Genomic DNA, 16499 nt, shown 5'->3' with positions numbered 1-16499 from the left:
ATTATTATTGGCTTGGCAATGAAGTAGAAAGTTGTTGTTTAATTCTTAGCAAAACATCTGCACCGCTTAGATGCTGCCAATGAATATCAGGAACAAAGAGCAGAGAAAGGGCCACTATAAATACATGGCCTAAATTTTCTTCTCCAAAACTTTTTGTTCACTATAATCCAGCAGAGTGGGATAATATCTTTTTATACATTTCTTTACTGAAGATTACTCACTAAATACATCAGTAATACTACCAGTTATCAATTAGAAGTCATATGTCATATACACGTAAATCAAAATATAAATATTTCATTTTTGTCCACTTTGTCAGTGATGTGTTGATTTAACTCCATAGTATTTTGTTTTCTTTTGGGCTTTAGTTAGTGCTATATTAGAGTGCATTGTGTTAATTTGTTTTCCCTACATTATGTTATGTCATACATTATGTGTATGAAAATGTGGGTGTGTAAATGTTAGAAAAACTTTTGCACTGTCTTACCTTGGACCAGTTGAGGCGCTTCATGGTGATCTCAGGCTTGAAGTCCTTCTTAGCCTTGAGACCATAAGGCAGCGCGTGGTGGGTGGGGGAGCCTAAACCACCCCCAAAACCCAGAGGGGGTGGAGGGGGGGCACCAAAAGGAGGAGGCACTCCAGGTGGAGGTGGTGGAGCAGGACAGCCAGGTAAAGGAGGTGGAGGCGGCGGTGGAGGGGGGGCTGGCATCCCAGGTGCTGGAGGAGGGGGTGGAGGCCCAGACAGTGGTGCTGGTCCATTGTGGGCAGAGGATAGAGACACGGGTACAGCTCCAAACTTTAGCAGGGAGAAGAAAAGATAAAAGGGACTTACATATAAAATACACCCAAAAAAGCGAAAAGCCTTTTTTAAAAAAAATAAATAAATAAATAAAAAGGTCTTATACAAGCAACATTGCCAATTACTATAAATGCCCAGATGAACAAAATACTAAAATCCAAGCTGATGTTATTTCCTTATCATTAACAGCAAAGCTTAATCACCTAAACCAGATTATTTTACTGACAAATACCAGCCCTGAAGCAAAAGCATGATATACTCCACAGACATCCAAAGTTATTGAAAAAAACATACTGTAATTGAGTCAAACTATTGAACTGGTGATGAAACTTAACTTATAAACCCACAACCAAACTGAAGCTCAGTGGCAAACAAATAGGTCTATAGCTGCACTGTACTGGTGGTAAAGTGGGTATCTGAGTAATGTGCTGCAAAAAGTCTGCATCTAAATAAATCAAATAAACTGCTATTAAAAGTTAACATATAGCCAAACTTGGTTTGAGTATAAAATGATCATCTAATAATACCAAGATCCAAAATTATTGTCACTGCAATATCAACTTTCCCATATTCATTTATCTGGGCAGTAGTGTGAATTGTCTTTACAGTTTCATTTTAAATCTTTAACTAAATAACAGAAGATGCAATTCCAAGTATCAAAATGGCCATTTAGGTTAATAAATTGCATTTTCTCAGCATTTAAGAAGCTAAAACAGCTTTAACCTGTGTTTCTTTTTTAATCATTCTGACAATAAGACAATATTTTGCAGTGGCAGTTTGTTTTATTCTAGTTTCACCAAATGTTAAATGATATTTGCTTACATCCTAGCAAATGTTACTCGATTACGGAACACCTTTCTTTTTCCCAGGGTGTGCTTAAGAAACCTGTAGCTAATTAAAGGAAATGGCAGAATTCCTTTTTCAGAGACCAAATTGAAAGACGACAGAAACCAAGCAGGACAAAGTGGAAGCAGACAAACTATAGCATCTGCCAATGTGTCGCACAGTATGCTTTCTTCTCGAACACCACTGTGCCACGAATAACGGAGGTGCGCTCTCTCAGCCATCCAGCAGTGGCCAAATGCTCATATACCGCCCGGATTCTGTCCAGAACATACCCACAATAATTTGTTTTTTCCAAAGCTAAAAATCAAATGTTATAACCGGCGCTACAAAGCTTCATAAATTGTATCATACAGAGCAAATGGCTTATTGATCCATACACCAGTTTTAGATTAAAGACGTACACTAAAGGTCAGCCCTGGGCCCTTACTCTGCCACTGCCTCCAGAGAGAGGAACACCTTTGCTAAATTAACAAGTGTGTGTGTGTGTGTGTGTGTGTGTGTGTGTGTGTGTGTGCGTGTGTGTGTGTGTGTGTGTGTGTGTGTGTGTGTGTGTGTGTGTGTGTGTGTGTGTGTGTGTGAGTGAATGTAAAGTGAGTGAATTTTGACTGAGATAGATAGGCAAAGAGAGCAAGACATGTGTGTGTTTATGTACCCATTTTGGCTAAACGCACTGTCTCCATTTGAACAAAGGTACTATTTGAGTATTCATTCTGTGTTTGTTCTCTCAAATTGAAAAATTATCAGGAAAATAAAAAGGAAGTTCTCTTCCCCTCTCTGAGTGTGTGGTTATCTTGCGGTGCCAGGGCGTGGGAGCAACTCTCTGGAGTGTTGGGGGGGGGGGGGGGTGAGGAGTGGCCCAGCAGTGAGGTTGAAGGGGGTTGTCAGAATAAATTGCTTTTAGAACAATTTCCTCTTATGGGATAAAGATCAGAGAATCAGAAATGGCCAACATGGAGGACTGGTCAGTGTTCTCATTAGACTTAGTGTCAGCTAGCCAGTGGAGCAGCCTCCATGTCAAGCCAAACTGCAAGGTCCAGTGGATTTAAACCCCCACTACATCCATACCCCAAAATAAAAAGAACATCTCATAATGGAAAGTAAGAAAAGAAAGTTGAGTCATTCTATGCTAGCTTTAATGGGTTTTGTTGAGTAATCATAGATAGCGTTTTCCCACATCCCCTAAAGAATTTACACAATTTACAAACACTGACATTGAAAACAAATATGAAAAGGTTATGTACCTGGGACCTGAAGGCCTGTAGCTCTGCTTGGAGTTCAGCTATTTTCTCTTCACACTTAACAAGCTGAGTTTGTGCCTCCTGTCTGCTTAGAAACTCCTCGTCAAACTAAAAACAAACACATGTCCAAATTACTCACACAGGCACATAGTGATATCAAATTAATGTACCTAGGAATTTTAAAAAACATATTCATTAAAACCTGCTTAACCCTAATGATATAATTATCTTACACAATCAACATTAATATGGCCTTGATTACCTTCATCTACTGATTGATTTTTAAGCTTCTGTCAAATATCTAAGCCTTTATTAAACTCCTTAAGTATCTTATACACTTGCCAATCAGTGAGCCTATCCTTCTAATCAGGATCTACAACCTGCTGCTTCACCGACGTTAATTAATCACTGCAGCCAATCCATTTGACTTCACACGTTTCACATTTTATTATTCATCTACTTTGAGGGTGGATGTTTTTTACATCACAGTTCTCACTTAAAATTCTAGGACATTGTTACTGACAACTGGTTCTATTTACCTAATATATCAAAAATGTTTTCCTTGTTTGCAGTATGGGATTTGAGTATTGTAAGGCCACAAGTCTGTTTACTATTTTACTGCAAAATGCCAAAACACATTCCCAAATGATGTCATTTTCTGCTAAGTGATGAAAGCACATTTATAGCATGTTTGGCTCTTGCTGCTGTGATCTCGCATTATGGTCTTCATAACACAGTCAGTGTTTTGTTTTGTTTTTTTTTTACCTCACATGGTTAATGTTTCATTATCTCAAGAGATGTTATTTTATACAACTAATTAGAATAAATGTCAGCAAGCCTTATAGTGTTCTGTTTGGCCAGGTGGTATAGTGGCGATCCAATGGGATGAGAAGAATTTTTTTGTCAGTACTTGCCTTCTGTGCCAGTTCTGAAGCTCTTAGTTCATTCTCATCACTTCGAGCTTTATCTACACACACCTCTGAAATCAAAAAACAAAAAAAGAATGACAGTCATTTATGTTTTATGAATATATGTGTAATGTAAAAAAACAAAAAAAAAAAAAGGCAGAAAGTGAGTGACATGCCTAAGAGGTGGCTGAAGTCCACATCCAGGCGCTTGCGGTAACTAAAGTCTGGGTCAGTGCCACTTCGGTGGAGCACAATTTGAGACACACACTCCTCAATGATCTTGAAGTACTGAGGCCTGAAAGTCAATTGAGTTAGAAAAGAAAGTTAGACAGATTGGCAAAAATATACATAATTTTATTCAAATAATTTACATACTTTTAAACAGTTGTGTTTGTTTAAGAGTCAGAGGGAGTCAGAGTCAGTGATTTCAAAGGAGACATTCTGTAATATGCTAATTTTCAGGTTCATGATATTATTTTGGCTTTACTAACACGTTTACATGCTTTAGTACACAAAAAGTTAGTTTTCTCATACTGCCCAGTGCTGCAAAACTTTATTTCCCCTCGGTCTGAAATGCTCTTTTTTAGCTCCTGTCTCTTAAGCATAGTGGGTCTTTTAACACTACAGGAGGGTCCAATTGGGCCTAATGTTCACGCAACACGTGGAATTCAAACATAATTGCTGTTGAAATGAGAATCAGGTCTGTCTAGAATTGGCTCACATCTTTCTGTAACACCACATAATTCACAGTCATTTAGAAGAAAATGGACATAACGATAAAAAGTAAGGGAGATAAGACAGCAGAAAAACATGACCATCTTACAAAATAAGAATTATGCGGCTGAACACAAGAGGGGTTAGTAACTCCACTGTCAGCAAACATATAAAAGGGAGTATGTGTTCCATTAAAAAAAGCATATTTTACTTATGGCATAGTTTTTTAGGCTTTGATATGCATAGATTTTTTTTAGCATGAAAACTTAAATTGATGATGCATAGAAAACCTAATTGTCTTGATTTTTGGGACTGGAATATGCCCAACATGAAGCATATGCTAATGATGCACAAGTCAAGGGTCTTTTGATAACTTTCTACTGAAGCTTAAAATAACCATTTATACACCACTCACACCTGAATGAAATCATCATTTTGAATGTTCTTAACAATGTTGAACACACAAAAGCCTATTAACAGTTGCTGAATAATTGCATTTGAATTGTTTATAATGCCTCTATTGAAGGCAATGATCACAGAATAACCAAGGGTATGCCACAATAAGAAAAAGTAGATATTATAATGCAGCAACAGATGACATGCAAAACTAGGAGCTACAGTGCGCTGCAAACTAAAGGGAATGAGTCTGTTAGATCTGCTCATTATCTTACAACAATGCCAGCGTCCATAACCTTTCTACACCAAATGATTAACACTTTGCAACTTTTGAACAACCATGAATAAGGGACACTGCCTTGTAGCACTTCCTAAAACAATGCTGAGACTAGATCTGAGGTAATGCGTAGCATGTCTATGATTCTTAAAGTTGAGCTGCATGTTGGAATCATTGTTATAATTTTGTATTTGAACAATCGCACAAAATAAGGCATCTTGTCAGTCAAGCTGTTGGTGATCCTTTCATTACTCTGTGACATTGGGACCCCTGTGGAAGAGAAGATTATATATTCTTGACAGCAGGGATACCAAGAAATAAACAGCTTAAAGGGATATTCCGGTGTAAATTTAATCCATGGTCTAACACACAATGACAGCAAGTAAGACCCCCCTCAAGAGATCAAGTTTGCAGACCACTAGCTTACGTAGTTTTAGCAACCTCAGAAATGACTACACGAAAACAATACGTTGCAGTATACGCCTCCAGCAAGAAATCGCCATCAAAAAACCACAAATAATGTTCAGAACAGCACCAAACTTCAGCAACAGTACAAATAGGGTCGCAGCACATAGTTTGAGTTTTATGAAGAAAAAGAAAAAACTGAAAAAACTACAATGGACCAGGCCCAGTAGGCAGAAAATATAAGTAAGCATAAATGTTAATCTATGTGGTTATCCTCAAAGAGCATAAATAGAGAAGACTGTGTAGTCTAGACATGCCGTGGTTTGTGAAAATTAAACTCAGGGGTGAGTGGTGGGTGGTCTGTGTGTAAAGTAAATGTTTTCATGCTGCTACTAATGCTTATAAAATGAATGGCACCATTGTTAGTAGCCATAAGAAACAACGACCTTAAGATGTCATGATTATTTCAGTCAGACACTTAAGGTGTTGTTTTTGGGCGGGGGGGAAAACGGCAGGTGATTGCATTTCATATTCTTCAGAATAAAGGTCCATCTTTTGATCAATCCATGGTTTAACTCACACCCAGCTGTGGGTGAACCAACATAAAATAAGCCTTTGAAAAGTGCCATTAATAGGAGATGAGAAACACTCTGGAGCAATGGTTGCTATAGATGGCTTGGTGATGAAAGAGACAGCATTCTCTTTGTTAGCAAATGTCATTGAGGTTGTTTAAGGCAGAAGGAGTGAGACCTTCACAAAACATAAGCTCTTCACCAGGGTACATCATTACCTCTGTACACAGGGTCCTAAGACTTCTGTGTGTATTCAGCTACAGTACTATTATCACACTGGCATACACAAGTTTCACTGACATACTCCTCTGACACTTCTGACTTGTTTATGAAGTAAATAGTACAGATAATGAACAGAATTGTTTAGAGATTAAATGAGGTAAGGATATAATGAATCAAGTAAGAGGAAAGTAGAAAAGAAAAATGCTTGCACATAAGATAAACTTCAAAAGTAAATTAAGTTGACTTGTTTTTTTTAATTTGAATATTTTTGTGCATGCGCATGTGTGTGTGGGTGGGTGGGTGGGTGTTGCTGATTGTTACCTGACCAAGTAGTCATTGCGTATAAGCATCAGGTGCTGCAGTATAGAGAGGAAATAGGGCTCTGCACAGCTGTCCTTCACCATGCTCTGCACAATACTGAACACATCCCCCGCATCAGTGCAGACAGTCAAGGACTCATATGTAAACCCTGCATGTTCACATAAAAGGAGAAGCTACTGAAATAATAAAAGAATTTAAAGCAATTTTTTGGTATAACTGACCTTGATTCCATGAGAATTTCAAATGTATAGTAGCCAGCTTTCACAATAAACAGACACTGAAATTGTCCTTGAAGTTATATGCTTCCGCCAGTAATCATGAAAAGGATATTCCAGCTCGCTCTTGATATCCTCAAGCCTATGAGAAAACTCTATCATGTCCTCTTCTTTGTGCTCCTCGAATACCTTTAGCTGAATGTCAAGGGCCTCATTTCTGATGGTTGCCAGTTGCTACAGATGGAGTAAGGTAGGGAAGAACAAAAGGTAAAGCAGATTCAAAGAGATAAAGAATTAAATAAACCAGTGTGAATGGCTTGAAAGCCTCTCCTTCAGTACATCAGTGGAAAAGGGAAGTATCAATCTCGAGTAAAGACAAGATTCTAAACGGCATTACTCATCATGATGAACAGGTGAGGGGACGAGCTACTCACTTTAATCTATTTGTTTTGTTTTCTTGGCAGCAACGGCGACATTGTTTACAACGGATAAACATGTTAGGTAGATGGTATAAAAGGCTGTCGGAAGATTATTAGCCCAGGCACTAGAAACTTTATTGGTTTCTGGGTGCTGGCAAAGACCAAGGACGTGTAAACTCTTGTCTGTGTTTCATAAATTATTTGCTGGAGCAAATCTACAATATTTCAATGAAGTGGATAACTCATTTGAATATTAATATAAGGTGAGTGTGAGTTCATATCATGTATCTGTTTGTGTGTGTGTGTGTGTGTTTTATGTTGTGCTTACCGGCAATATCTCTTTCAAGCCACAGCGCATAAATTCATTTCTGATGTGCAGCCTGAAGTCCAGCTCATCAGGAGATGTTACTAGTGCATTGATGAGCTGCATGCATGCCACCTGCAAGAGGAAGCGTACACAGAACAGATAGAGAGATGGGGGAGAGAGAAAAGTGAGAGAGAGCCACAGAAAAAGACGACGGACTTCTTCCAGAAGTTGATGAAAAGCATGCCGGCATGCATTCTAAATGAGTTATGTCCCTTGGAAGCAGAGGACCATAACTAATGCATGTCTATTTTCTCCAGTCACCAACTAGGGGGGCTGATTTTAATATTAATGCAACAACTGCAGACCCACACACACAAAACTAACAGTCAATTTAAGGACAAACTCGCTCTTTTGGAAGCTGTTTTTCACTCCCCTCTGAGTTTGGTTTACAGCAGAGGGACCGCTGCATCTTGTGACTCTTCAACCAGCCGGGCAAACACGGACAGAAAAATCAATTATTGATCAGTAAAGCAATCCACTCATGTGTGAAAAGAGGTTATGGCAATGCCCGAGCCCAGGAAGGATATTGAGATGTTTTAAGGTTCATTGACAATCTGATAGCACATTCTCGTTTCTGTCCGGGCACTTTTGTCCACTTTTATCAATCTGTAAGTACCATTTAAAAAAAATATTTAAAAGTATTTTATGTAATATTATTACATGATTATCATTAACATAACACAACATGACAGTTATCAGAATTATTTCCAACCTTCCGCATTTTCTTTGGTACGTAATCAATGGGGGAGCAAGACAAATCCCTGCAATGCGTTACATACTATCAGTAAAACGTCCCATCAATGATGCTATGTTAGGATTTCAAGTTGGTTATTTGATTTCAGCTTGTACCTGTATATTCAACCATCTTCATTAGCCTCATCTCTGTATTCAGCATAACTACATTAGATTACAAGTCCACCACATCCTCTCTCGGTGTTCCATGTGTCTTTTTAAACTCATTGTCTAAATGTACACTTACCCTAGGCAAAATGCTGCCAAGGGAGACCATGTATAAATGTAGTCAAGTTGGACAGAAAGCCTTTGGCCAAATCATGCCATACTTAGAATACCAGTATCCGTGCTTTAATAATGCATGGGGTTAAAAAAGGAAACTGAGCTGTGTATAAGGAATTGAAAAACAATGTGAAAGCATCAATAAAAACAACAAAGTCCTTTCAAACTTTTTGGTACAAAGGGCTATGTTTGACTAGCACAGATGAGTTTCATGTTTTAAATCTCTCTATTTGAAGGAAATTCTGGTTTCTATTGCAATCTTCTTTGCCTCCTTACATCACTCCCATATAGTGATGTCTAAGATAGTTACAGCAAACTGAAGGCAAATGCTAGAGATATCATCTTTAAATTAGGTTTAGCATTGGTCATTGCATGTAAAATACTGAACAACCGAAGAGGCAAATGGTCTTACATGACAGTGTGTTGGTGCGAGCATGTGGTAGGTATTGGATGAATAATCACTCTCTTTATAGTCCTTCAGCTACCAATTAAAAATGCTAACAACATACTTTAATCACAAATTACATTCCTGTGACACAAACCAATGCTGTCTCTGTATAAATGAGCCCATATATATCTCAAGTGTATTCATATCAGGGGAAGGTATTACATCTGAAAGGGAGGGATAAAATATAAAGTGATTCAGATGATAAAATCGGCAGTGTACATGGGCAGGTAGAAACCTCTGAAACTCAAAAGTGGATTGGAAAGGATTCCAAGTTTACATTATATTAACTTTGGTTTAGGAAATAATTCTTTATGTATAGATTAGAGTAAATCTGTAATCTACGGACGTAGGTTTTTTTTTGTTTTGCTATATTGAGTTTTCTTGTTTCTTATGAAATAATCCTGGTTCGATAGTACTTACTATATAACGTGTTTGACAGCTTGTAAACAAATGTTCATGTGCCCCTGATATGCTAACACTATCATCAGTAAACTTGATCACATACAATACTCAATCATGGAAGACTGTTATCCAAATAGAACAGTTAACACCAATACATTATGGTTATGGTAATGTCTGCGAATTATAAAAGGTCTGTGATCTTTAAAATGCACCTTAACGGGAGAATAATCAGACATACAGTCCCTGAGCACAGTGTGGCTGTGATATTCTGGAATGGTCATCTTCCCACAGCTATTCGTATGTCATTTCAGAGAAATGTGAAGGAAACAACAATGCTCTACATGTACTTCGCACTTACTTGTAATTGAACTGAGCGATCTCGTAGTCCCTGGACAATGGGACTGAACCTCTCTGTGGCTCGCCATTCCCCTGCTGTGGTGATGGCTTCGAGGACCTTTTCCAAACTAAAGGGGAACATGGAATGCATATGGACGCAATTCACAAAAGTTAAAAGGTATGGTTCATTTGAAGGTGTGTTGACCATGAGCTCTCTCTTATTGCACTCTATCCATGGTTCCATCCTTGTCAATTTGGCCTAAGATTTAGTGTATGATGAATAATTAATTCATTTTGATTGTAATTAAAGACTCACTTTACATATTGTTATATCCTGTATCTGAAAATGTAAACCATAGTACTTTTTAAACAACTCTTAAAATAGCTCTTATAATATCTAACTTGAAAGTGCAGTTAATTAAAATCCCTCGGTTCATTTTCCCTGCATAACAAAACAAAACACCTTGTCTACAATAAGCAGCACCGGCATACATTCTGTTGAGAGTGACTTTGGCTTTCACAAAAGACTGCATGGCATATTAAGTTCAGCCTTTTAGCTGTTCTATGCTTTTGATGCTTTTCACCATCAATGCTGTTCAATGTTAATTGACAAGAAATAAAAGGAGAGTCATCAGCTGGATCATAATTTTGAAAGGGCAGTCAAGACTTAAGTCTTTTTTCTCATTTTGTAAACATAAAAATAAGTACAAATGCATCTTTCAAAATTTGAAAAGCAGTAATACTTTCAGTTTATACAGTATGTTGATAAATCAATGAAGCCACAACGTACGTGTTCTCTTCGCCCACAATGCAGATGGCTGACAGCAGTTTTACCACATCAGTCATCATGCCAGACTGGGTGGGATCAATGGCTCGTGCCAGTAGCGCAAGACTTTTTTCCTCCCCCAGGATTCGATCCAAGCCATACTGCAGAAAACACAAAGCTAAATATGCTGTAATTCTGCGTAACTGCAACAACAAGTATACAATGTCATGTGAAAATGTGATTGAATGGCAAAGTAATTATCAACTGATTTAGAAAAATTATACTCTGTGGGTTTTAATTTACACTGGACACTGAAGGCAGCAAACAGAAAAAAAATCTTTCAAGAAGATTCAATACAAGGGAAAAATATATATATATTGTGAGCAATCCTAGGGTGTGATAACTGCTTTGTACAATTAAGAATATTTTCAGCAACATTCAGAGCTGTAATTATTGCTTAACACAGAGAATTCAGTCTATTAGTTGTGCTTCAGTTTTACAAAGATAGTCAATCAATGTCTGATTTTGTTATAAAATATCCAGTAAGAATAATACATTAGTATGAATTCAGTCTTTGTATAGCAATGACAGAACTTATTTTACCAAGAAAGGTGTCAAAAAGTGATATTGTTTTTCTGTTTTTCTCACCTTTATTCCATTATGATTTTTTATAAAAATGCTTTGGTAGAAACACCAAGCATTACTGAGCATATGAATTGTAGTTTTTGCCTGTTCAATGTGGGCTTTATAAATTTGACGAGACAGCCAGCAATCCAAGCTATGTTGTAATCAGAAGTCCTTGTATCTGAAGAGTGTAAGTGTTATGTTGACTATGTAAGAAACATTCCCCATCTTCAGCTTGACTTCCAATCTTAACTATTTTTTACAATCATTGGCTTTACAAATGGTACTTCATGACGAGAGCGCAGTGATCCAACATGTACTTTTGGCATTATAAAAAATGTGATTGCTGAATTCCCTGTGTCACTCAATCAAAACAATAATCGACAGTGGTAGAGCAGATTTGTCAACCTATCTCAACTCAAAACACACATTTCTGGTGTATTTTTTGAAACTGTAAAATTTTAGACAGTTTAAATACTACTGACCAAAACAAAAGTCCGTAGTTTACAAAGAAAACTTAGAAAGTAATGAAAATGAAATAGAAGTAAAAGCTCAGAGCTTTAACCTGCATGCTTCTGGATTAAATATGCATTCTAGCAAACACACTGAACCTAGACTGATGAGATCGGTTTTCTTGATCCCGTTACGTTGCTCAAAGGGGAGCTTCTGAGTGTCTCAACTTTTTGAATTTCATTGTCACGCCATCGGTGGCAGACAATACCAAGCACGCAACTGTGTGACACAGAAAGGCAGCAAAAAGAAAGGCTGCACTGACAGCTGGCAGTGAACACCTGTCTTCTTGGCATTGTGGGTACATCCCATCCCAAGATGCCTCTCTAGCCAGGGAAAGGTCTGCGCTGACAGAGAGGCCTACGGGTAAATGCTGGCGTCTGGCGCCTGTTGAGACGCAGGATTACATGAGACCTTACAGCACACTTTGTGCCAGAGCGGGTGTATATCTGTCTCCGCTGGGTTTTAGCTCCATGTGGCAAGTTTTGTTTTTTTTTCTTCTTCTCTATTGCTTCTGAAGATTAACAGCACATGAGGAGAAAAACCTGAAGCACTGTGAGAAGAGCTACTTCAACAGAACATATTTAGATCCACAAGTGCTTCAGCCTGGATAATAATTCCATACTATTTTCCACTGACCTGAAGTGGAAAAAATGTATCACAATTCAATTGCATTGTTTTGCCAAATTCTGTTGTCACTGTTGACAAATTACACAATCTAATAAAATAATAACTAAATTAGTTACAAAAATACATACATTCTTTGTGGGGAAAAAATACTGACAGCGATTCATTGCACTTTTAGGTACATTAATGCTATAAATGACAGCTTGCATAAAGAAAACCCATTTACAGCAATGTCAGGATTTGTACATGTTTGGTTTACTGTCCTGCACTATTTGTAATGTTTCTTCAAAATATCATTTTGATTATTTTGCTTGGGTGCTTTATCTTTGTAACCTACTTTTGTGTTGAATGGCCATCTTTATATCCACTAAACAAACTGTGGTATGGCCTAACTGGAGCAAATAGTCCCAAGAGCTAAGGAGTCCCAAGAACTCAACCCAGGAACTAAATGTCTAACTATAAGTATTTCAAAGGATCCTGTTGCATTGGCAATGCATCAAAAAAATTTAAATGTTCAACAGATAGATCTATTTAAAAATTACATCTTTGTTTTAGATGCAATATTCACACACAGCTAATCAACATAGAAACAGAAATACCGTTTTGTGACTGATGGTTATTAATTGCGCAGTAGTACAACACTAAAACAATCATTCCCTCTCTCAATAACTTTACCTATATATATATATATATATATATATATATATATATATATATATATATATATATATATATATATATATATATATATATATATATATATATATATATATATATATATATATATATATATATATAATATAATATAATATAATATAATATAATATATATATATATATAATATAATATATATATATATATATATATATATATATATATATATATATATATATATATAATATATATATAATATATATATATAATATATATATATAATATATATATAATATATATATAATATATATATATATAATATATATATAATATATATATAATATATATATATATATATATATATATATATATATATATATATATATATATATATATATATATATATATATATATATATATATATATATATATATATATATATATATACACACAGGAACAGGCCAGGAACTTTGGATCTGTGCAGATGTGTCACACTTTGCCATCCATATTGCATCAGGACATTAGTTAGCCTCCCTTTCATTGGCACCGTATTGTTGCGATGCTGCGCAGCTCCTCCACTGGTCATATGCCCTTTGTGATTGAAATCCCAGGTGCCTTATTTAGTAATTGCACGAAAACACCAGATGTTGATGTGGATGGGACTAAAATTACCCTTGAAGAACAGACTCAACTCAAAATACTGGAAGTTATTTAAAATAGACTCTTTTTTCCCCAAAGGGTAAAAGGACAAAACTGTCATTGTGGGATACATTTCCTATTAACATTAACACAGGAATAGTACAAGACACACCCACCACCACACTGGCTCCTTAATGAAAGTTCATAACAAACACAGTTATGGTGGGCTATTATGTCCACCGACATAAATAATTTCCAGCTATGAACAGATGAGATCAGATAAGTGCATTGCATTTTTTTCTGTTTACTGTACAACCAAAATTTAGGAAAAATTATCAAATGGGTTTAATCATAGAAAAATCTGTTGTCATTACCTTATTGTTCATGATGGCTTTGAGACACTGCACAACTTTATGTTGGTTCTTTTTGTCAATCCTCTCTTGCCTATGGATAAAAGAGGGATGAGGGGTAGTTAATCTCTAATGTACAGCATGAAGAACAAAATTTTCATTTACAGATGAAGGAAGGTTTGTAGAAGGTCACTGCAAGAAAAGTGTTGATGACAGAAATCAGTTTGAACACTAAAGTGATATTTTGACTGGCAAATACACTGGCAAACATAAACAACAGCATTTTGTTAAAATGACTTAACAAGGTAGAAATTACCAATATTTCTGATTACTTGATGATGTAGGTATGAGTGCCCAGGAATAAACATGAACGACTGTATAAACTTACTGTTTCTTGAACAGCAACCTTTCCAAAATGTCCAGCAGTAGTCCAAGACCCTCATGTCCGAAGCTCTGCACCCAACTGAAACAACAAACATTAAATCAATATCACAACAGTGTAAGACTGACAACTGATGGCAACACTTTTATCACATCGACCACTGTGGAGCCAGAAAAAGTGTAAACACAGGATTGCATGCCTGGTAAGAAAAACCTATAGAGTGAAACATAAAATGGGAAGCATGTTCAGACACAGCTGAAACTTTAGTAATCTAAGAAGTTCACTTTTATAGCATTACAGTAATATGGTGTCATCCTTACTAAACCTTTCTCAAACATGTGTTTAGTATTTCATTACTGCAATTACAGTTACTTACACTTAATCTATATAGGCATGTACGCAAAATTCATTCAGTACATTTCTGATGTAAAATATTTGCTCAACCTTTGTTGGCCTATGAAGTGAAGTCTCACTGAGATAAAAAAATAAATAAAAAATCTGCCCATGAAAGGCAGCAATACAGTTCTGTGGTTGCAGACATAAAGCAAACATGTAACAAGTGAAGCAAAGACAAAAAACAAATTGCTGACTCATTAAATATCGAAACATTCATCAATATTCATGACATCAACAGACAGATGTCCTGTCTTCCACACAGTTTAGAATCACTATAAATGCATCCAGTGACGCCAGCTCCCAAAGATTCGGACAATTCTCGAGCTGATTCCAAGCAGACAGAGCAGTGTACTGATGCTACTGAGACTTTAGGGAGGAGTTAGTGGGAAAAAAGTCCTGGGAGCGATGACGATAACTTCCTTTATGTTTTTGAAAGATGTACTTCTGCAAAGAAGAGTCTTGTAAATAAGAATATGGTTGAATGTGTGGTAGGACAGGAAAAGACACTCCATCCAACTCGAGCAAAGTATCCATTGCATATCCAGTGTGAGACACATGACACACATGCATGTATACAACATCGCCACAGTCCAGTAATGAAATAAAGAAGGAAGGAAAACAAAACTCACATGGACAGACAGAAAAACAAGCCATTCATTTACACAATCCTTTAGTCTTCATACTATCAGATTACAATGATTGTTAAACTTATACTTTAAACAGATGAAGGAACGGGGTGAGTGTTATATTGACCTTATGAAAACAATTGTTGGATACAATCAAAAAGGGACAGAAATAGAGATAACAATCGTGTGACTGTTCCTTGTCACTGAAAAATCATATACTGGAGATCCAAGGTATTCGCCCAAGATTGATGCTGGGTAATTGAAGATGGAGCAGGGACATTTTTTTAAAGAATGGAGAAGCTTCACATGTAATTCAAATAAGGAACACAGATAAACAAAAAAAACTGTATTACCTCTTGGATTGTGAATTTTAGGCAGACACCTTTATGTAAAACAGAGGCGAAGACAGTGTGATTGAGATTGTGAGCGACTGCACCTCCCTCCTGATTGAAACTGAATAACATCTTTCAACATTAGCATTCAGTTTTTGTACTGTTCTAATCACTAGGCTGCATGCCTCCCAGCATCAAATCTACAGAAATTCTCAAGGTGACAACATGAAATTGGAAGCTGTTATCTGAATTTAATTTCTTGAAAAGGGGTATGGGGGTTGTAGGAAGACGCGTGAACACACGTTTATTTGTCTGTTTTTAGATTGTTGGGAAAGGAAAGAAGAGTATCAAACAGTATTTTTGTTTTTTGAGGCTGCTAACAAATGATAGATTCTTGTTTTGTTTGCTCAGTTTTCCTTCAACATTTTCCACAGAAAGGCTTCTTTGGTGAAGATTTAGGCATGTTTGATTTGAGTGCAATCCCTAAATATATCAGCACAAGTAGTGCTTTCAAATTTGAATGTGCACTCCATAATGTTAGAAGGTAAAAATGTTTCTTTATTTTTTACTTCAAAGACAAATGGACCACTGCAGCCAGGTAATAGCCTGACTGGCATTGCAGCTTAGGTAAGCCAAGTTAGTTGGCATCCTTTAGTGACTTAAATCCTATAACTCTATAAGGACAGCTAACTTG

The 16499-nt window shown here is 36.6% G+C and overlaps 1 protein-coding gene across 7 annotated transcripts in view; it reads right to left on the bottom strand.

Moving 5' to 3' along the window:
• The window catches only part of LOC119017747 (protein diaphanous homolog 3-like), a 170003-nt gene that overhangs the window by 122589 nt on the left and 30915 nt on the right, over nucleotides 1–16499 (bottom strand). For all 7 annotated transcript variants that reach the window (XM_037094715.1, XM_037094720.1, XM_037094721.1 and 4 more), the window contains 11 exons: nucleotides 14458–14532; nucleotides 14094–14163; nucleotides 10690–10826; nucleotides 9922–10027; nucleotides 7661–7771; nucleotides 7029–7147; nucleotides 6699–6815; nucleotides 3968–4086; nucleotides 3798–3862; nucleotides 2887–2991; nucleotides 488–796 (listed from right to left, as the gene is read on the bottom strand). In XM_037094715.1, coding sequence (XP_036950610.1) covers nucleotides 488–796; nucleotides 2887–2991; nucleotides 3798–3862; nucleotides 3968–4086; nucleotides 6699–6815; nucleotides 7029–7147; nucleotides 7661–7771; nucleotides 9922–10027; nucleotides 10690–10826; nucleotides 14094–14163; nucleotides 14458–14532 — 1333 coding nt within the window. The remainder of the gene's footprint in view (nucleotides 1–487; nucleotides 797–2886; nucleotides 2992–3797; nucleotides 3863–3967; nucleotides 4087–6698; nucleotides 6816–7028; nucleotides 7148–7660; nucleotides 7772–9921; nucleotides 10028–10689; nucleotides 10827–14093; nucleotides 14164–14457; nucleotides 14533–16499) is intronic.

This window comes from Acanthopagrus latus, chromosome 4 (genome assembly GCF_904848185.1).
Source record: "Acanthopagrus latus isolate v.2019 chromosome 4, fAcaLat1.1, whole genome shotgun sequence".
Lineage (NCBI taxonomy): Eukaryota > Metazoa > Chordata > Actinopteri > Spariformes > Sparidae > Acanthopagrus > Acanthopagrus latus.
Note: the sequence above shows the minus strand (reverse complement) of the source record. Positions and strands in the feature narration are given on the sequence as shown.